This window comes from Cebus imitator, unplaced genomic scaffold (genome assembly GCF_001604975.1).
Source record: "Cebus imitator isolate Cc_AM_T3 unplaced genomic scaffold, Cebus_imitator-1.0 Scaffold322, whole genome shotgun sequence".
Classification (NCBI taxonomy): domain Eukaryota; kingdom Metazoa; phylum Chordata; class Mammalia; order Primates; family Cebidae; genus Cebus; species Cebus imitator.
In genome coordinates this window covers 1,920,473-1,943,151 of record NW_016107637.1, presented here as the reverse complement: position 1 = coordinate 1,943,151, position 22,679 = coordinate 1,920,473, and the positions used below count along the sequence as shown (strand labels likewise).

General features: G+C 48.7%; 1 protein-coding gene across 2 annotated transcripts in view; it reads right to left on the bottom strand.

Moving 5' to 3' along the window:
• The window catches only part of ADCY9 (adenylate cyclase 9), a 137,346-nt gene extending 115,991 nt beyond the window's left edge, over window positions 1-21,355 (bottom strand). The window contains exons 1-2 of one of the 2 annotated variants that reach the window (XM_017504466.2): window positions 20,867-21,355; window positions 18,926-20,661 (exon numbers count right to left, since the gene is read on the bottom strand). In XM_017504466.2, the coding sequence (XP_017359955.1) occupies window positions 18,926-20,618 (1,693 nt within the window). In that variant the 5' untranslated portion in view covers window positions 20,619-20,661; window positions 20,867-21,355. The remainder of the gene's footprint in view (window positions 1-18,925; window positions 20,662-20,866) is intronic. The other variant, XM_017504465.2, reaches the window with a different exon arrangement.
• Window positions 21,356-22,679: the final 1,324 nt, after the last annotated feature.

Sequence of the window (22,679 nt, the reverse complement as noted above, 5' to 3'; positions counted from 1 at the left end):
GAGTGCAATGGTGTTATCTTGGCTCACTGCAACCTCCAATTCCCAGGTTCAAGCAATTCTCCTGCCTCAGCCTCTGAGTAGCTGGGATTACAGGCACCCACCACCATGCCCAGCTAATTTTTGTATTTTTAGTAGAGATGGGATTTCACCATGTTGGCCAGGCTGGTCTCAAACTCCTGACCTCATGTGATACGCAAGTATTAGCCTCCCACAGTGTTGGAATGACAGGGTGAGCCATCACGCCCAGCTGTTGACATTTTAATTTCTTTTTTCTTTTTTTTTTTTTTGAGAAAGAGTCACACTCTCTCGCCCAGGTTTGAGTGCTGTGGCTTGATCTCGGCTCAGGTGCAACCTCAAACTCCTGAGTTCAAAGAATCCTCCCAAATCAGCCTAAAGCAGTAGTTGGGAACATAGGCATGTGCCACCATGTCCTGCTAAGTTTTTAACCTTTTTGTAAAGACAGTTTCTCACTATGTTGCCCAGTCTGGTCTTGAGCTCCTGGGCTCAAGTGATTCTCCATCTTGGCCTCCTAAAGTGCTGGGATTACAGGCATGAGCCACCATGCCCAGTCCTTTAATTTCTAATTACGAGATCTAAGGTAGACACTTTCCAGGTACATTAATTTGGGGGACAACTAGAGGACTAACACACTCAATATAGGGCCAGCAGATCCTGAATCTCACTATCAAGAGCAACAAGAACAAGCAAGTCCTTCATCAACGAAATCATCCGTAAGAACATTATCAGTCCAGTACTCGCTCAGTCCTACCAGTGAAAAACCTGCCAACACAGTGAAATTCATTTACTGGCAACTGACTTCCAATCTCTCTCCAAAATAATGTTCACATGGGAACCGAAGCACATTAAAAAAAAAAATTATTCACTTCACATTTTCTCCAAGCTATTTCAGAAGTATTTCTCAGACTTTCAAAATCAAACGGGGTTCCTAGGCTGGGCGCTATGGCTCACGCCTGTAATCTCACCACTTCAGGAGGCCTTGGGAGGTGGATTGCTTGAGCTCAGGAGTCTGAGACCAGCCTGGCAACATGATGAAACCCCATCTCTACAAAATATACAAAAATGAGATGGGCGTGGTGTTGCATGCCTGTAGTCCCAGCTACGCAAAAGACTGAGGCACAAGAATCACTTGAACTCGAGAGGCGGAGGTTGCGATGAGCTGAGATCACGCCACTGTACTCCAGCCTGGGTGACAGAGAGCAAGAGTCTGTCTTAAAAAAAAAAAAATCAGATGGGGTTCCACTAACGATACCCTGCTTTATTCAGCAAATGTGATCCTCAGGAAACTATGTGTAAATTATACTTCTAGAACTCAACCTTATGTGTTTATACTTAAAGGAAGTAAAGAATCTTTTATGAAGTTAAGGCTCTCACACACACCCTGCAATTTAGTGGCTCTATAAATCGGAGCTTCCCTATGAGGGTTCATAGTTTAAACAAACGGACAAAGAAAAAAACCACTTTTCATATTAAGAACGAGTACTATGTACCAATCATGTGAGACTCTCACTATTCTTAGAGAATGGTGGAGATTTTAAGCACATCTAGCTCAAACTTCATATTTTACCAATAATAAAAAAACAGAACCAGAGAGATGAAAGTATTTGCTCGAAAAGTGCTTGTTAGTGGAGGAAATGTATTAAGATGGAAAGCTAATTTACAAAAACAAATTAAATTTTCAAATAAGATCATGCTATAAAAGTGCTTCCCTTTCAGAAACCAGCCCTCATCACACCCAGTTTTTAGGCAGCTCATTCACACACACAAAAATAACATTAATGACCATAAGAAGCAGCCGGCATTTTCTCCTGGGAAAAAGAACTCATTTATGAAGTTCCAGAATGCAATGCAATCCACACTTTAAATAGTAACACAATAGGGTAAAACTAACTGAATCAACATGCAATAAACCCTTTCACTTAAAATGTCACAGCCTTAACGGCATATTGCATTTAATATCCATACAAAATGATATAAATCACATGACTGTGGGGCTTCTTCCTTTCTCCAGGCTACAGTGTCAGAAAATGTAGTTAATATTTCCCAAACAACTCAAACACGAAAATAAACGATCCAAAAGCTGCTTGTTCCACCCGCCTTTCCTTTGGAAGAAAAAAAAAAAGAACAGACTTTAATAGCATTACATAAAAATCCTGGAAATTATGCACAAAGACTTCCCTGGAGCTTTGCCAGCAAAAGGTATACTGGTTTTCCATGTGTATGAGTGGTAATCAAATAAGAATTACCAGGAGCTACAATATTATTAAAGATAAATATACTTCTTGAAATCTCCATCTTACAAAGCTTAAAAATAATTGCCGGAACTAAGCCGTTCAACCCCACATTTCCTGGGCCTTCCTGAAGCACTGAGTCCTCTGTGTTTCTGCCCTGCACCCCACACCCTCAAGGCAGCACGTCGGAGCTCATGGTCACAAGCTGTCCACACTCACGCGCCCTGGGCCCGTTCACATGCCCAGGCACCGTGCACTGGCCTGCTCTCCCCAACACTGTCTTCACTAGAGCCTCTCAAGACCCTCCCAGAGTCTCCATTTAATGAACCACTCAATCATTCCCAACAAAGCAGTTATTGCCTTTCCTCTACCTTCTGGCTTGTTCCATGTAATGTTTGGGGTGTGGTTTGCACATTACAGGGTACTCACATGTAGAATGTGAGTAGGTGTAATTTTTTTTGGGTGGGGGACAGAGTCTCACTCTGTCACCCAGGCTGGAGTGCAGTGGCACAAGCTCAGTAACCTCTGCCTCCCACGTTCAAGCGATTCTCCTGCCTCAGCTTCCAGAGCAGCTGAGATTATAGGTGCTTGCCACCATGCCCAACTAATTTTTCTAATTTTAATAGACACTGGTTTCTCCATGTTGGCCAGGTTGGTCTCGAACTCCCCACCTCAAGTGATCCACCTGTCTCAGCCTCCCAAAGGGCTGAGATTACAGGATGAGCCACTGTGCCCAGCTTATAATATTTATGTATGTATTCATTCATTTATCAGCAAATATTATTGAGCATGGATTATGTGCCTGGCTTTATTCCCAGCGCTAGGAACAGAGCAAGAAATAAAACATGGAAAATTCCTGCACTTAAGATGCATTTCAGTGGCGTGGAAACAGATTGTAAACAAAATAAGTCAAATACATATGATGCAAGATGGAAATGACAGTGGCCGGCCCATCGTTCCAGTAGCCACTGTTGAGAGCAAGGCCCCTACTAAGGGATTACTGGAGTTGGGCCTTCTGGAATGTTCCACAGCTGTCCTGGGGAATGGGGTTGGCTGGGCTGGGGGAGGGCTCCTCAGTCTGCAAACAGGTCATCCACATTTTGGGTTGGGATTTCTTTTTACTGTTTTTCTTTTACTGTTTTTCTTTTGCGGGGGGAGCTTTTTTGAGACAGTCTCACTCTGTCACCTAGGCTGGAGTGCAGTGCAGTGGCATGACCTCAACAACCTCTGCCTCCCGGGTTCAAGCAATTCTCCTGCTTCAGCTTCCCAAGTCGCTGGGAATACAGGCACCTGCCCCCATGCCCAGCTAATTTTTGTATTTTGAGTAGAGACAGGGTTTCACCATGTTAGCCAGGCTGGCCTCCAACTCGCGCCCTCAGGTGATCCGCCCACCTAGGCCTCCCAAAGTGCGGGGATCACAGGCGTGAGCCACTATGTCTGACCTATAATATTTGCTTATTCATTCATTCATTCATTTATTCAGCCAATATTATCAGGCATGTATTAAATGCCTGGCTATACTCCCAGCACTAGGAACACAGCAGGAAGTAAAACATAAAAAATTCCTGCTCTTAAGATGCATTCCAGTGGCGTGAAAACAGATTATAAACAAAATAAGTCAAATACATACGATGCAAGATGGAAATGACAGTGGCCAGCCCATCGTTCCAGGAGGCACTGTTGAGAGCAAGACTCCTACTAAGGGAATTCCTGGCGTTAGTCCTTCTGGAATGTTCCACAGCTGTCCTGGGGAATGGGGTTTGCTGGGTTGGGGGAGGGCTCCTCAGTCTGCAAACAGGTCATCTACATTTTGGTTTAAGATTTCTTTTTACTGTTTTTTGTTTGTTTTTATTTTTTTTGGAGACAGAGTTCTCACTCTGTCGCCCAGGCTGGAGTACAGTGGCACAATCTTGGCTCACTGCAACCTCTGCCTCCCAAGCTGAAGCAATTCTCCTGCCTCAGCTTCCAGAGTAGCTGGGATTACAGGTGTGCGGCACTATACCTGGCTAATTTTTTGTATTTTCAGTAGAGACGCAGTTTCACTACATTGGCCAAGCTAGTCTCAAACTCCTGAACTCAAGTGATCTACCCACCTTAGCCTCCCAAAGTGCTGGAGTTACAGACATGGGCCACCGGACCCAGCCTTTTTTTATTATTTTTTATCACAATTTACCTACATTCACAGGCACCTACCCCTCAACATGCATTGGTGGGAAGATACAGAAAGAAATTCTACATTGCTCTCAATTGTAAGAATGCACATAAAAACTTCCAAGGAACTGGAAGATACACGAACGGTTTCTTAAGTGACATTACTTCCTCATAGAAACATGCAAAACAATTCATTTTCTTTTCAAAAAAGATGAGGGTAGACTTTAGCTCAGTCTCTCTGAATAAACATATCAGACAAACAGCATTAATGAGATTTTAATGTCTATAATTACTTGACTCCTTAAAAATGTTACTAAATGGGTATGAAAGCTATCGAAGACCACTAGCATTGCATGAAAAGAACTCAGTAGCCAACCTAAAGGGCTCCCATGGTCCCCCAACAGAACAATTTGAGCATCGAAAATAACATATCTGTCATGGAATCAAACACATCAAATAAGCTAAAATCCCAGAGTTTATATTGATTCTTGAAAAAAATCACCTTTGGAGAACGTTAAGAAACCACTTCAGCCCAGGACTTTGAGACCAGCCTAGGCAACATGGCAAGACCCTGTCCCTCTCAAACATTTTTAAAAATCAGGTGGGCGTACTGGGCATATCTGTAGTCCCAGCTCCAGGGGAGTCTGAGGCAGGAGGAGCCCTTGACCCTAGGAGTTTGATGTGGTATGGTTCTGTGTCCCCACCCAAATCTCATCTTAAAATGTAACCCCCACGTGTGGAGGGAGGGAACTGGTGGGAGGTAACTGGATCATGGGGGCAGTTTCCCCTATGCTGTTCTCATGATAGTGAGGGAGTTGTCATGAGAGCTGATGGTTTAAAAGTGGCAGTGCCAGGCGCGGTGGCTCACGCCTGTAATCCCAGCACTTTGGGAGGCCAAGGTGGGTGGATCACTAGGTCAAGAGATCGAGGCCATCCTGGTCAACATGGTGAAACCCCATCTCTACTAAAAACACAAAAAATTAGCTGGGCATGGTGGCGTGTGCCTGTAATCCCAGCTACTCAGGAGGCTGAGGCAGGAGAATTGCCTGAACCCAGGAAGCGGAGGTTGTGGTGAGCTGAGATCATGCCATTGCACCCCAGCGTGGGTAACAAGAGCGAAACTCCATCTCAAAAAAAATAAATAAATAAAAATAAAAGTGGCAGTTTCCCCTGTGTGCTCACGCTCACTCTCGCTCTTGCTCTCTCTCTCCTGATACCATGTAAGATGTGCCTTGCTTCTCCTTCAACTTCTGCCATGATTCTAAGTTTCCTGAGGCCTCCCCCACCATGCAGAACTGTGTCAATTAAACTCGCTTTCTGTACAAATTACCCGGTCTCAGGTAGCATCTTTTTTTTGTTTGTTTTTGAGATGCAGCCTTGCTCTGTCACCGAGGCTGGAGTACACTGACATGATCCTGGCTCACTGCCACCTCCACCTCCTGGGTTCCAGCGATTCTCCTGCCTCAGCCTCCTAAGTACCTGAGATTACAGGTGTATGCCACCACGCCCAGATAATTTTTGTACGTATAGTAGACACGGGGTTTCGCCATGTTGGCCAGGCTGAACTCCTGAGTTCAAGGGATCTGCCTATCTCAGCTTCCGAAAGTGCTGGGATTACAGGCGTGAGCTACCACACCTGGCCTCAAGTAGCATCTTTAGAGCAGTGTGAGAACGGTGTGATATAGGTGGGGCTGCAGGGAGCTGAGACTGCACAAGTGCATTCCAGCCTGGGCAAAGGAGCAAAACCCTGTCTCAAAAAAATGAAAAAGAAAAAAACAAACTCAGTCTGAAAATGGTACAGAAAGGGAAAGAACCAAGCAAATAAAAGCATCTAAACATCCACAGCTCCCAGGATCCTAGGGTTTCACCGTGGATGAGATGGCATTGTGCGTGAGGGCACCTTGTAAATGGAGGGAGCTAAAGACAGGTATGGTTGTTTTGGCTATTGCTGCTGCTGCTAAGAAAATTATTCCCACTTTCAGTAACACAAGCTATTCTGTATTGAGAGTCATTGTGTGTCAAGAACTTTTCTAAGAACTTGTACTTTCTCATTTAATCCTTGCAGCAATTTGTGTGGTAGGAACTAGTGTTTTCTAACACAGCCTTTGAGTTTAAATACTGGCTCTACCATTTAGTATCCCATTCTGGCCATCACAAGTTACCTAACCTCTCCGTGCTTCAGTACTCTCATTTATAAAATGGAGATAATCTCAGCCCTATTTGTAATACAGTTAGGAGGTCTAGTGCAATATTTGTTCAGGTGCTTTTTTTTTTTTTTTTTTGAGATGGAGCCTAGCTCTGTCACCCAGACTGAGTACAGTGGTGTGATCACAGCTCAATGCAGCCTCAACCTCCCGGGCTCAAATGATCCTCCCACCTCACCTTCCAAGTAGCTTGGAATACAGGCACATGCCACCATACACGGCTGTTTATTATTTTTAGATGTAGGGTCTCGCTGTGTTGCCCAGGCTGGCCTCAAACTCCTAGATGCAAGTGGTCCGCCCACCTCCCACTTCCAAACTGCTGCGATTATAGACGTGAGCCACTGCTCCTGACCTGTACAGATTATTTGATCACTGTCTACTTCCTTTCCTAGGCTTCATGCCTGAAGAGGGCAGGGGCCACCTCTCTATCTTCAGAACCTAGACCTGGCCTTATCAGTGGTAGGAACCCATTCAATATTTAAAGAATAAACAAAGGAGTTTACAGTAGGATACAGTAGAGTTGAAAAACCACTCTAGTTCAAACCACAGCCAACAGCTCGAGTTGCAGAGCTGAATATTTGCTCATAATTCCTCAATCATCAAGGGCCCCATCATCTTTAAAACCTCCAGGCTCTGGGGACCTGAAGCAGCCTAGGAACGAGACCTCTGAACCCCCACAGCGTTTTCAGTAAAGAGGCAGCTGGGCTCAGCAGCTAGAGTTTAACCAGAGCAAGTCATCGGCGTTTTGTATTTTGGACACTTGCCCTTTTTCATACGAGAAACTGACACAATCACAGTCCCTGGCGAGTTCTAGGTTTCAGTACCAAATTATACAAGATGTGCGCCAGACTGAGCACAGGAAGAAACACCCTTGAGTGCAATACGAAATGTGACTCAGCAAGGATGGAGCGTTAGCTGTTACCGACGGAACGGCTGTCCGCCATCCAGTCACCATGCCAGTAAATGCTTTTCTTGAACTGTCTCAGTTGATTCTCCCAATGACCCTCTGATAGAGACACCATCATTCCCATAAACTGCAGAGCCCCTAGGTAGCGTGCCCAAAGTCCCACAGTTAGGAAACCATACAACCAAGGATGAAGTCCAAATGTATCAGAAATCAAAATCCAAGCACCTAACCATTCAAGGGTGGGCCCTTACAAAAAAAATTTACAGAAACAAAGTTGACGGTCCTTTGTTTTTTGATGTAGAGTCTTACTCTTATCACCCAGGCTGGAGTGCAGTGGCGTGATCTTGTCTCACTGCAGCCTCCACCTCCCAGGTTCAGCAGTTCTCCTGCCTTGGCCTCCTGAGTAGCTGGGATTACAGGTGCACAACACCACACCTGGCTAATTTTTGTATTTTTAGTAGAGACAGAGCTTCACCAAGTTGGCCAGGCTGGTCTAGAACTCCTGACTTCAGGTGATCCACCTACGTCAGCCTCTCAGAAGCGTTGGAATTACAGGCGTGAGCCATGCCCAGCTAAGTTGATGGTCTTGATCACACACCTTGAACACGAGCAACAAAGACTTATCAGGATCACAAAGGATTTTTAAGGATTTTGTAGGAAAAGGTCAATGTGTGAACTAAGGTCACTTGCTATTTCCACAGGAAACACGTAACGTCCGTCACAACTCCAGTTTGCGTTGTTCACGCACATGAGAATGCATGTTTGGGTCGCACATACAAAACCCTCAGTCTTCCGGTCTCACAGCCCAGCAAGAGAAGCAGTTCTCAAAGTGTGATCTGCAGATCCCCAGAGGTCCCTGAGACCTCTGCAAGGCACCTGTGAAGTCTAAACTATTTGCACAATGACACTAATACATCATGTGCCTTCTTCAGTGTTGACACTTGCAGAAGCGGCCATGGGTGAAACCGCTAGTGCCTCGAGCACATCTCGAGGCAGGGGCACCAAACTGCACCAGCCCTCAGCATCTCCTTCACCACCACACACTTACGAAAGGAAAGGCAAACAGCTTTGCTTAAGAATGTCCCTGATGCACTGGGTGGCGGCTCAGGCCTGGAATCCCAGCACTCTGGGAGGCTGAGGTGGGCAGATCACCAGAGTCAGGAGTTCGAGACCAACCTGGCCAACATGGTGACACCCTGTCTCTACTATAAATACAAAAATTAGCCAGGTGTGGTGGCACACACCTGTGATCCCAGCTACTAGGGAGACTGAGGCATGAGAATCGCTTGAACCTGGGAGGCAGAAATTGCAGTGAACCGAGTTCACCACACTGCACTCCAGCCTGGGCGAGAAAGCAAGACTTTGTTTCGGAAAGAAAAAAAGAATGTCCCTGATGAAGCTGTCAACATTAATGATTGTGTTAAATCTCAAGCTTGAGTAGGTGTCTTTTGAATAGTCTGAGTGATAAAAGGAGAAGCACACCTACAGCCACAGTGCTGCCCGCCACAGTACCGTGGCTTCGAGCAAAGCAGCTGTACAGCAGTTTGGGATGCAGCCTCATCTGGCCACCTTTCTGGTGTGGAACATCATTTAAACATGACCTACAGGCAAACTACGATCGTTCAGACCTGAGTACGCGCAGACCGCTCCTGGAAATATGAACGAGTCTGTCACTTCAAAGAAAACAACTGACAATATCTACTGCCAATGATAAAATCCCGGTTTTCAAGTCGAGTTTTGGAAAACTTACATCAGCCACTGTGAAGTCAACATCTTCCTACTATTTGACTTGACTGATGACAACATTTGGATGAGCTGCCTCATTCAAGAGACCAGTATTTTCCAAATGACTAGTGCATGATGTTATAAAACCACACCTGGGTAAAAACCCAACTGCGTTTAATGTAACAGTGTACAAAAAAAGATAATAAAATTTCAGATTCTATATTGCAACTAACTATTATGAAACTACCGCTCAAAATTAAAAATCAGTGGGGTGTGGTGGTGCATGCCTGTAGTCCTAGCTACTTGGTGGGCCAAGGCAGGAGGATCACTTGAGCCCACCGGGTCAAGGCTACAGTGAGCTATGAAAGCACCACTGCACTCCAGCCTGGGTGACAGACCAGGACTCCATCTCAGAAAAAAAAAAAAAAGAAACGACTACTTATCTGTTGGATGTTGGTACAGAATCAAAGAAAAATATCCACAATTAAACAGAAAGGCTATGAAAATGCTCTGCCATTTTCCAACTACATACCTCTATAAAGCCATATTTTTTACACATTATTCAACATACTGCAACAAAATGAATGCCAAAGCAGTTAAGAAAATTTAGCGCACACACTTAAAAGTGGTTAACATGGTAGATTTCTGTTGTGTGTATTTTGTCACTTAAAAATCTTTAGCTGCCAGAAGCACTGGCTCATGCCTGTAATCCCAGCACTTTGGGAGGTGGAGGCAGACGGATCACCTGAGGTCGGGAGTTCCAGACCAGCCTGGCCAACATGGTGAAAACCTGTTTCTACAAAAAATTTTAAAAAATTAGCTGAGCATGGTAGGGGGTACCTATAATCACAGCTACTCAGGAGGCTGAGGCAGGAGAATCACTTGAACCTGGGAGGCAGAGGTTGCAGTGAGCCAAGATTGCACCATTGCACTCCAGCTTGGGCAGTAAGAATGAAATTGTCTCAAAAAAAAAAAAAAAACTCCAGCCCTTTATTAATCCAGACATTAAGGAGATTTGCAAAAATGTACAGCAGTGCCACCCTTCTCATCAAATTTTTTCATTTTATAAAACATAGTTACTTTTATAAAAATGTCAAATGTATATATATTAACATGCAATAGGTGAAATGAATTCATTATTTTGAAATAAATTAAGAAAATATTTTTAAACTTCTCAGTTTGTTTCCATTTCTAATACTGTAAATATCAATAGACAATCTATATAAATAACTTACATAAGCCTGGGCAACATAGAAAGATGTCAACTCTACAAATAATTTTTAAAATTAGGCTGGACGCGGTGACTCATGCCTATAATCCCAGCACTTTGGGAGGCCGAGACAGTGATCACTTGAGGCCAAGAATTTGAGAGATGGTGAAACCCCATCTCCAGTAGAAATACACAAAAAAATTAGCCAGGCACAGTGGCATACGCCTGTAATCCCAGCTACAGGGTAAGCTAAGACACAAGAATTGCTTGAAACTGGGAGGCAGAGGTTGCAGTAGCCAAGATTACACCACTGCTCTCCAGCCTGGGCAAGAGAGGGACTCTGTCTCAAAAAAAAAAAAAAAAAAAAAAAAAAAATTAGTTGGGTGTGGTGGTATGCGCCTGTGGTCCCAGCTACTGGAGAAGCTGACATGGGAGGATCATCTGAGTGCAGGAGTTGAGGCTCCAATGGGCCATGACTGCACCACTGTACTCCAGGTGGGGCAACAGAGTAATACCCTGTCTCAAAATTAAAGAAAAAAAAAACCTACAGAAACAGAAACAACCTACAGAAACACTACTTAATAATTTATACTGGATTCAAGAAAGGCATATAAGCTAGGTGCAGCTATCCCTGAGTGTCAGGGGTCCAGAATTTCATCCTATTCTCAAATCTGTTCCTGTTTCCCAGCTTCTGCCCTCTAGGTCACACTCCTGCCACCACTACTGATACAACTCCTTCTGCTCCACTGCCACCACCAGCCTCTAGTGGGTTTGATGTTCCCACCTATCCCAAAACATTGAGTTTCCCTACTTAACTCCGCAGAAAGGATGCTGGGAATTTTTTGCAAGTGCAATGCTAGCAAATGCTGGAGAAAAAGAGACAAAAAATCCTGACTTCCAAGAGCAGACGAGGTTTACCAGGCACAGTCTTCTTTGCCAAAGTTGACTCAAATATAGCCACAGGTTGGCTTGGGTGGCATGGTTCACTGGGTACACCCCCAAGACTACAAGCATATCACTGCCCTCTGCAGTCTTCCCAGGGAGGACCACCCTACCCTTGGGCCACTCCTATGGGTGGCGGCCCCGCATTCACCCTCTGATGCAGCCCAGTCCCTTCCTTTCTGTTCTGTGGCAGCACTGGTGCCAGGCCCTTTCCCTTGCCAGTCCCCTTCCTGTTTGAAAAACTCTCATCTCTTTATAAAACTCCCTCCAGTGATGCTAGTTCATATTGGAAAAGGTCTTGAGATGTCTCAAAGGCAAAGTACAAATGATGCCCAGAGCCAGATAGATGACAGGCCCCTCAGCCCAGCTAGTCCAGAGTCAGGAGGTCCCCTGCACCAGAAGTGGACCTGCAGAATTCTAACAGTGAATGATCACATGCTTACAATACCGGAATTCCGGCAAAAACTTCAAAACTGACATCACCCACCAAGAGACAGAGGAAAATGATGACCCAGGCTTGTGCACGCTCTATGCCCAGATGTGGACAGATTAATAGTTTTTTTTCCCCCGAGATTACTATTCCACAGCAAAGGACATAGGCAACACTCATCAATACGCAGAAACACAATTGCTACCTAACCAGGCTGGCTAGCAGACAAAGATCTCGAAACTTCTTGACTTACTCTAAGTGCTCCTTCTCCATGTTTCCCTTCCTTAGGCATTCTACCTGAAAACACAGGCTTCCCTTCCTTCCTCATCACATCAGCAATGCAGCAAACCTTAACCTTCTCTTCCTTCACCAGAGCTTACTTCTACTTGAAATCCTGTCTTCAGAATTAACAGCTGTGTCCTTGTCACTGGAAGCCATGTCTCAAAGAGCCTGACAAAATGGTCACTGGTGTTGACTCCACAGCTGTTTTGTCTCCCACTGCAGATGGGGAGGGGAATTGTGTGCTTCATCTCATCTCTGCCACTTTCTGCCTGAGAGGCTGTATTTCCACGTGCACAAGAGATCATGATCAAGAATGCAGGTCAAGGCTGGGTGAGGTGGCTTACACCTGCAATCCCAGTCCTTCGGGAGGCTGAGGTAAGTGGATCACCTAAGGTCAGGAGTTCGAGACCAGCCCCCTGGCCAACATGGTGAAACCCTGTCTCTACTAAAAAAAACAAAAATTAGCTGGGCATGGTGGTACACATCTGTAATCCCAGCTATCTGGAAGGCTGAGGCAGGAAACCCCTTAAACCTGGGAGGCAGAGGTTGCAGTGAGCCGAGGTCGCACCACTGCATTCCAGCCTAGGCAACAGAGCAAGACTTTGTCTCAAAAAAAAAAAAAAAAAAAAAAAAAAAACCACAACGGAAAAAACGAGCAAAACTCTGTAAAAAAAAAAAAAAAAAAAAAAATGCAGGTTGACACAGAACTTCTAAGAGAGGAGATGGGGCTGTGCTAATGGGTTAGCATCCCGGTGACAAGAGTTGCAGGCTTAGCTGTGTACAAGCTACCCAAGCTATCAGGGTAAGGAAGGGGAACACCTGAGCATGCAAACTGTACCCCAAACCAACACCTGGCTAGGGTTCTCAACTGTCAGCTGGCAGGCCCGTGCCCGGGGTTAACAGGACACTCAGACTTCCAGCGTGAGACAGGTGTCTGCAGAGGCTAACGCATACAGAATGCCTCCATCCACCAGCGGTCTGACGGCCCACCAGACAGGGTCTAGATAGGAACTCTTCTAAGGCGAAAGTCCTGGTCACAGAGGTGGCCAACGGGTGACAATCTGCCCAAATGCGCACCAGTGGTTCTCTTCCCCCAGTTGCTCCACAAGCCTAAAGCTTGGCTGGGGAAAAAGGCTTTTTAAATTTCTGCATCTGATAGTGTGATCGCTCCCTGGTAACCCCTTCCTCGGAGATGTTACCATGGGTGTTGACGGGTGTTGATGGGAGTGACGAAGCATCTCCATTCTGTATTCCCAATATTTACAGGGGAAAAGAGGACACCTGGAGATATTTTCCAACGGTTTTACTTTCTGTCTTTGCGACCCTGTAGCTGTGATAGGAAAAGCCAACAGCTCATGATATCACACCTCACTATTTTTTGCTTCTGGCCCAGGGCAGAATACAACAGCCATGGTTCCATCAGGCCTAGCGGTTTCATCCCAAATGCTGTGGAAGCTCCCTCACCTGAATCAGACCATTTCTCCATATCTTCAATAACTGTCCTTTACTTTTTTTTTTTTTTTTTTTTTTTTTTACAGGGTCTCGCCCTTGTCAGCCAGGAGGGCAATGAGGTGATCTCGGCTTACCGCAGCCTCCGCCTCCTGGGTTCAAGCAATTCCCCTGCCTCAGCCTCTCAACTAGCTGGGATTATAGGCATGCACCACCATGCCTGGCTGATTTTTGTATTTTTAGTAGAGATAGGGTTTCACCACGTTGGCCAGGCTGGTCTCGAACTCCTGACCTCAGGTGATCTGTCTGCCTCGGCCTCCCAACATGCTGGGATACAGGCTTGAGCCCCTGCACCCAGCCCCTCACTTCCAAAATCCTACCAGTATGCTGAAAATTCCTGCAACTTTCTCCCAGTGACTGGCCACCCTACATAAGATTTCTCACACTCACACCCCATCTTCTATATCCCCTTCCTGCCTTATGTTTTTTCACAAAACACTTTTTCTATTTTACTTACTTATGGTTTGACTCCCTTTTTTGGCCCCTCTATCAGATCTCCCCTCTTAGCCTAGTTTTTGTTTCTTAGAGACAGGGTCTCACTCTGTCGCTCAGGCTGGAGTACAGTGGTGCAATCACAGCTCTCTGCTGCCTCAACCTCCTGGGCTCCAGTGATCCTCCTATAGAAGCTCTATGATTGACTTAAAAATTCTTGTCCCCTATTACAAGAACAGAAATTTTTGTCTGTTTTGTTTATGGCCGTATCCCTAGAACCCAGAACTGAGCCTGGCACAGAATAAATGATTTGCTGAATGAATAAGCAGACCGGGGGTTCCAGGCCCCTTCCATATTCTGCAAGTCCATCCTGCATTCTCCATCCATACCACAGCAACTTCAAAGGCCCCTCACCCATTCCTGTCTCCACGTTGTCTCCAGGTCACTTCCAGAAACTTAAAATGCCATTTCCCATTCACACAGTCAAGCCCTTCCCCTCCTGCCTGTCATTTGTTTAAATGTGGCTTGCTGTTCCATCAAGCTGGTCTTCCTAATGCCACTCAGCTCTGTCCCATCAGTTCCATCAGCTGCTGTGACCCTGGATTGGGCCACCATCACCCCTACCTAGGATTTATCAACACCTCATTAATCCCCTTCCAACCTACACTCCCTAGCTCCGAAAGAGTGCACACTCGAAAACCACAAGTCCGATCACCTAAGCCCCATGTTGAGTGGTTCCCTGACACCTACAGGATCAAATCCAAACTCCTTCCGACGTTACCCATGGCCTTCCCTGTCCTGAGGAATGACTTACAATGGCCAGCTCCCTCAGAGAAGCACAGGTCCCAGCCCCTCCCCCTACACCCGCCCCACCTCTCTGCTCTACCCTGGTGCTCCTCCGTCCACCTGGAGAGCCACGGGCTGATCTCAGGAGCCAGCTCCAGCATGAGCCCCTGTAAAACCCTCCTCACTCCCGGACATACTCCACAACATTTTTAACTGTGAACCCGCAGAGGTCAGGAACTATTAACGCAGGGCAGGCGAGCCGAAAGTGGGGTCTAGCCCAAGAGAGTTCTTGGCTTTGTCCAGGAAAGAATTCAAGGGCATGCTGGTGGCAGGAAAGAAAACAGGTTGATTGAAGAGGCAGGCAGTGTTACAGCTACGTGACTGCTCCTGCAGAGCTGGGTTCCCCTGTGGGCAGAAAGCAGCAGCTCAGGGCAATTTTACAATCATACTTATACCTACTTTTTTTTTTTTTTTTTTTTTTTGAGATGCAGTCCCGCTGTGTTGCCCAGGCTGGAGTATAGTGGCCATGATTGCAGCTCACTGTAATCTCTACCTCCCGGGTTCAAGCGATTCTGCTGCCTCAGCCTCCCGAGCAGCTGGGATTACAGGTACGTGCCACCACACCTGGCTAATTTATTTTTAGTAGAGACGGGGTTTCACTATGTTGGCCAGGCTAGTCTCAAACTCATGAACACAGGTGATCCACCCGCCTCGGCCTCCCAAAGTGCTGGGATTATAGGCGTGAGCCACCATGTCCAGCCTTACCTTATACCTACTTTTAATTTCTTTTTTTTTTTTTTTTTTTTTTTGGGACGGAGTTTCACTCTTGTTACCCAGACTGGAGTGCAATGGCGCGATCTCGGCTCACCGCAACCTCCACCTCCTGGGTTCAGGCAATTCTCCTGCCTCAGCCTCCTGAGTAGCTGGGATTACAGGCACGTGCCACCATGCCCAGCTGATTTTTTGTATTTTTAGTAGAGACGGGGTTTCACCATGTTGACCAGGATGGTCTCGATCTCTTGACCTTGTGATCCACCCGCCTCGGCCTCCCAAAGTGCTGGGATTACAGGCTTGAGCCACCGCGCCCGGCCTCCTACTTTTAATTTCATGTAGATTAAGGGGCGGCGTAGGCAGACATTTCTAGGAAAAGGGTGGTGGCTTTTGGGTTGTCAGGTTATCGCCATGGAAAGGGGCAGTAACTCCAGGTGTTGCCCTGGCGACAATAAACTGACATGGCACATTGGTGGGTGTGCCTCACAGAACACTGCTTCCGGCCCGTCTCTGCATTCGCTAGTCCTCAATCTGGTCTGGCATCTGAGCCCTGCCTCTGGAATCATGTCCCACCTCCTACCCATGATCACAGGTCCACCTCCATATCCACAGTGCCAGGTGCACAGTCAGCGCTGGGGGCACAGCACAGATTTCAGAGTGAGGGAATGTGCAGAAATCAAGAATCTACCCTTCTGCAAAGCCTGTTCACATCAATCAGAATGAGAGGAGCTTCCTACTGTGCTCCCAGGCTAGTTCGAGAAGCCCCTTCTCATTCTCTGGATGCTCACTCCTTCAGGGCTGCTTTTGGGTGCTTCTTAACTCTGGGATCAGAGAATGGGGTAGAGGGAAAGGCTAATACCCAATATTGGGAGTTTTCTTGTTTTTTGTGGGTGTGTTTTTTGAGACAGTCTTGCTCTGTTGCCAGGCTGGAGTGCAATGGCGCGACCTCAGCTCACAGCAACCTCCTCCTCCTGGGTTCAAATCATTCTCCTTCCTCAGTCTCCCATAATACCCAATATTGAATAGAGAAAACATCTGCCACCAGCCCAAAGACAGAAGGCTAAAATCGATCTTACATGTAGATAAGCTTAACTTTATGTATGAAAAGGTCTTCTACAAACTGTGCTATCATCTCAATTTAGCTTTGTAAGGACAGTTTCAAAAAGGTCCAGGAAGTTGTGTAGACATACTCTATTCCTGGAGTCCTATCCACAAAGGTTTTCCAAATGAGTTCCAGAAAACAAAATTGTGGTCTCAGGGAAACAGTTAAAGGAGAGAATATCATATTTGAAAAATCAGCAGCTGAGCTAAGCCTTTTATCTTCCCTACTCCCTGCAGTGCTAAAACTTTCATAAATATACAATGTATACAAATGTCAAGAAAAGCTAAATTACCAAATTTACACTATTTGAGGTTAAAAAAAAAACAAAAAACACAGACCCACTCTAGCTGGGGTTTTTTTTTGTTTTTTTTTTTTTCTTTTTGGCTCAGTGTCTGAGACCCCTGATCTACAACCTTAAGATAAAACTATTTGTAAATTCACAAAGTAGGTATTCAATGACTTGGCAATTTCCAAACATACTTAATAATGACACCCTTTTCATTTTTGAAATTCGAGTAATAAAGCATACAAAGTACAACTTACAAAGCTGCTCTCAATGTCCTCTGGGCCAGCATATTTAATTTAATGTAGCGCTGCCCAGCTCCACCATCCCACAGTCCCCAAGGACAGAGGTCGCAACATGTGGGTCCTAAAAAGTGTCAAGCAGGGGGTCACACCAAAAGCCCCGCCCACTGACACCGTTAGGCTCAAGAGCAAGTGCCACCCCCTACACAGAAAGACACTTGTCACTGCAGCATCTTTTCAGTGAACGTAAAGTGTAGTTTCTGACCACGTCAACACAGTCCTTAAAGCGTTCTAGGTCAAGGGAATTCTCGGGTGAAAACAGTTTTTGCCTACATCCATAAATTCTTCAACAGCTAAATTAGTAAAATACAGAAAATCAGAAGAAACATGCTCCCTTGCCAGATAACAAATACATAAAAGATACAGGAGCTCAGATCACCAGCCAGAGCAAGAGAATGCCAACTGAGCATATAGGACTCTCTCTCCCCGACAACCAATGAAACCCTTAATTCAGCCACTGGCCATCTCTGATTGAAACTATTACTTCTGCCATCTCTGACTGAAACTATTAATTACTTCTCCTCAGGAAAGGGAATCCTTAAACAGTTTTTAACTGTTTAATTATGCAGTGTGTGAGGACCACAAAATACGATACAGCTTAACAAAAGCAGGCTTAAAAAAAAAAATCAGTGTTATTTTCTCTACATACTTCCAAAATAGATGTTCCCCTCAACCCTGAAGGTTTTAGTAAAACACAGGACTGTTTAAAAAGGGTCGGGGTGGGGGAGAAATGTAGCAGATCACTACAGTTTTCATTCCACTTAAACATCATCTTCCAGATCTCAAAGATTTTTGTCCTATAATAAAGAAAGAAGCAGCCCAGTAAAAACATCAAGAATAGCAGTCAGGAGCTTAAAACCAGGGACCAGGCACCAGATCCAAACCTGAGAGCTTGAGGGAGGGGATACCGGTTCTCCTGCGGGTACCTTTCCCCCTTCCAAATCACCTGGTGGCTGCAGACGCTCAATATTCTAAAATGCCAGGCTCCTCACTTAAGGCAAATGCTATGATAATAAACCATCCTTAAACAAATGACGGCTGAAAACTGAAAATACAAACTTTTTTTTTTTTTTAAATACCTAGATAAAAGGCAGTGTACACTCAGAGGTAAGTAACTCCATCTAATTCTCCAGAGTCCTGCAGGACTGAGCCAACTTCCTCTCCCTATTTTGAGGATCAGCAAAGTGAGGCCTAGAGAGGAAAAAGGTTTTATTTCTCTACGTTTTCGCAAAAAAAGGGGCATAGAGAAACATTGGATGCGACTTTAGGGTGACCAAATGAAATGCAAAGGCAATTTCCTTAAGTGCTAAAAAGTGCTGAATGCTGAAGGGCTCCATGCCCTGACATTCAGGCGACGTGCCCCCACGTTTCAGCCAACCAGTGGTTAGGCACTTTCAAAGTTCTCCTTCCTTCTAAAGGTCGCATCTAGGTCATCTCTGCACAGCGTCCTTTTGTGCAATGTGAATAGATCTGTGATATCTGACCAGCGGGAGGAAAAATCACAGACCCTGAGATTGCCCCCCAGTAAGGCATTCTGACACCTGAACTGCCTCTAGACACTGAGGCTGGAAGACTTTTTTTTTTTTTTTTTTTTTTAATACCATTAGGATCAGGGAGGGAGGGTATGGAAGTGCACATACCTTTCAACTGGTCAGCAACCACGCTCTGGCCCAGCCGTTCGATAACTTTCCCATCTTCCATTTCGTACCGGTCATCTAAGTATTTTGCAGTGGCCTCAGAAATGTGAACTTTGCCGGCCACCCCCAGCTGCTCCATGAGATTGGCCAGGTTCACATCGTTGGACCACACATCAAATTTAAACCTCCTCATGCCCAGGATGCCACACAAGACAGTGCCCGTGTGAACCCCGACCCGCATGTTCACCATTTCCTTCTTCTCCTGGCAGAACTGCTCGATGGCCTTGATCATGCCCAGCCCCATCTCAATGCAGCAGTAGGCATGGTCGGCCCGGGGCTCGGGACAGCCCGCCACGCAGTAGTAACAGTCTCCCAGAGTGCTGATCTTCTCACACTTGGTCTCCTCACACAGGCGGTCGAAGCGACCGAACAGATCGTTCAGGAGACCCACCAGGGCGTGGGCGGACTTGTTGGCACTCATCTTGGTGAAGCCCACGATATCTGCAAATAAAATACTGACTTCCTCAATCTGCTGCATCTTAAAAGGGCGGAAGGCAATAGGAGCTTTTTGTATGGAAGACTTCTTCTTCCTATTCTTGGGGCTCGAGGTGGCATGCCTCTTGACAGAATTCTCACTCTCCTCATCCCCCTGCTTCATTAAGTCGTCGGCTATGATTCTTGGCATCACGGAGTGAATCATCCTCTCTTTGAGGGCTTTCTCCACTTCCAAGTCCTTCCCGTGCATGATGGACTGTCCCACCTTAAGGAAGGTGCTCCTGGACCTCACCTGGGACATGACGAACAGGTGGACCCCGATGGCGTGGACGCAACCGTGGAGCAGCGCCCTGCTCAACAGCTCCCAGTGCAGGGCCCCAGCTCCGGGCGAGGGGAAGCAGGCTTCATCCCGGAAATGGTAGCCAAAGGTCTCGAAAAGGACAGAGTAGGCCACCCCCAGACACAAGCTCAAGTACAAAGGCAAGTGCATGACAGTATAGAGCAAAAAGAGCACTTCAATGCACATGGAAAAGCTCCCCACTTGAGATAAGCACGTGTCCGTGGGCTGGACTGCAGCCGTCAGATTGGAGCTGTCGCCGCGTCCTGAGACAGGCGTCAAGACCTGGAACTGTGCAGCCAGGGTCAAGGCGAACACCAGCAGGGTGAGGGCCAGCGAGGTCCACGCGTAATGCCGGGCGTACAGCTTGGTAAAGGTAAACAGAAAGAAGCCCACGCACACCAGGAGGAAACACAGAGCGGGGGCGACCATGACGATCAGTCTGGCTCTCATGTGGACCGCAAAATAGATGCTCCACAGAAGGCAAGCAAAGCCAATGTAGAAGAGTGCATACCGGAACCGGCGCTGGGTCTGCGGGAAGCAGCGCTCCAAGCAGGCCTCCTCCAGGTTTACCGAGTCGAACTTGGGGTCCCACCAGCGGCTAGAGGCCCTCTCGAACAGCTGGGGCAGCTTCTTCTGCCTGCGCAGGCGGCCTCCGCCGCCCACTCGCCGGGGGACGCCCCCGGAGTCCCCGGAGCTGCTGCAGCTGGAGGAGATGCTGTACTTGCAGTGCTTGGGGTGGCTGTTGGAGGACAGCTGCTTGGGGTTGATCTTGACGCGCACGCTATTGCTGTCCCCGCTGGAGTCGCAGCTCACCTCGGTGCTGTGGTGATGCAGCAGCTGCTGGTGGGGCGGGGAAGCCATGTTGCCGAGTCCCGGGGCCTGCCCCGGCCGGGGTCACCAGTACCTGCCAGCAAAACAGGGAGAGTTAGCGGCGCTCCCACCTGGACACGCACACCTGGGGGCCGGGGACTCGCTCCCGTCCTAAGGGGCGGCTCCAGCACGCAGCTAGGAAAGGCACCAGAGGCTCCCCGAAACTGTGTGTGGATCCCGGCTCAGCCGTGCCCCCACCGCCCCCGCTTCGAGGCGGACGCGAAGCGCTCAGGACAGACCTAGAGCGCCCGGGGGTCCCCGACGCGTGGCTGCCGTGAGTCCCGGACCGCGGTGCCCGCTCGCCTTCCGCACCGCTCGCCCCGAGGGTGGCCTCCGCGCCGCACGGCTTCTCCTCCCCGCGCGCTCGCCTCCTCCAGCTGCGGCTCCGGAGGGAAGTTCAGACCTTGAGCGCTCCCAGCCCCGCGAGCCGCCTGCGCACAAACAACTCGGCTGGCGGCGCGGAGCCCTCCATCCTGCAGGAGCCGCGCTCCGATGCGTCAAAGGCAGCGCGCTGCGGGCCCCGGCCCCGACCGGAGCCGCAAGCCTCGGCGGGCGCCCCGGGCCCGCGCTCCCCGGGCCGCCCCCCCGCGCTCCGAGCCGGCCCTGCTCGCCGCGGCGGGCGCTGGGGGTGGGGGCGTCCCGGGCCGCGAGTGCGCGGAGCCCGTCGGCGCGGCCCGTCTAGCGGGGCCTGCTTCCCCCGAGCGCGCCGCCGCCCCCGCCGGGGCCGCCGCTGTCCCGGGACCGGGCGCTGGGAGCCGAGGGCGCGGGCCCCTCGCCGGGCGGCGGTGCGGACGCTACCGCGGAGCCGGGCTCCCGCGACGCCGGCCGGGACTCCCGCCCGCCCGCGCCGGGGGCCGCCTCCCCGAGCTAGAGACGCGGCCGCCGCCGCGCCCGCCGCCGTGTCCCCCGCGGCCGCTGCCTCATGTCGGAAGAGCCGCCGCCGCCACCATCTCCGGCCCCTGCCCCGCCCGCTGTCACTGACAGACGCGCGCCCACGCCGCCCCTCGCCCCGCGGCAGCGCGCACGCGCGGCCCGCGCACGCCGCCGCCGCCTCCGGGCCCCGGCCACGCGCACCGGCCGCGCGCCGCCCCGCCTTGGTGCGCGCGCCGGGCTCGGGGCTGCGGGGCGGGGCGGGCGCGCGCTCGGCTCCGCCCTCCGTCCCGGGCGGCGCCTCTCCCAGGCAGCGCGCTGCGGACACTGCGGGAGCTTCGGGCACTGCGGGAGCTTCGGGCACTGCGGGAGACCGCGCGCCGCCGGGAGCCGCGACCCCACGGAGAGACCTGAAGGTGCCTGCAGTGGAGGGAGCCGCTGGGCGCAACGTTTGGGAAATCAAAATGCTGCCTTCCCACTCGGCACGTCTGTGGGATAAATCGAAGTTTCCAACCGTTGGCGTTCCCTCCCGGGCGGCGCCCTAGGCTCTGTAAGCAACGAATGCGCGCCCCGGAGCACTCCGCCCGCCCTGGACCTGCTCACTGGGCGACATCCGCGGCCCAAGCCTCCAAAGCTGGGCCCACCGACGACCATGTCCCCCCGCGCCAAGGGGAGTTTGCCTTGCTGTCCTTGAGCCCCTCTCTCCCTCCTCATGAACTCCTGCTTTTCCTTTTACACAAATGAAACTTTCAAAAGAGTTCGCGCCCCATAACGGCACTTCTGCAATAGCCTCCATAAACGTTGCCACGTGTAAATAAAATCCTATTCTCGGCCCGGTAGCGGTGGCTCACGCCTGTAATCCCAGCACTTTGGGAGGCCGAGGCGGGCGGATCACCTGAGGTCAGGAGTTCGAGAGCAGCCTGGCCAACATGGAGAAACCCCAACTCTACTAAAAATACAAAATTGGCTAGATGTGGTGGTACATTCCTGTAATCCCATCACTCCAGAGGCTGAGGCAAGAGAATCGCTTGAACCCGGGAGGTGGAGGTTGTGGTGAGCGAGATCGTGCCATTGCACTCCAGCCTGGGCAACAAGAGAAAAACTCCGAATCAAAAAAAAAAAACCCTATTCTCCCTAGGATGCAGATCCCAACTCCTTCTCCCCACACCCCACAGTGCCTCC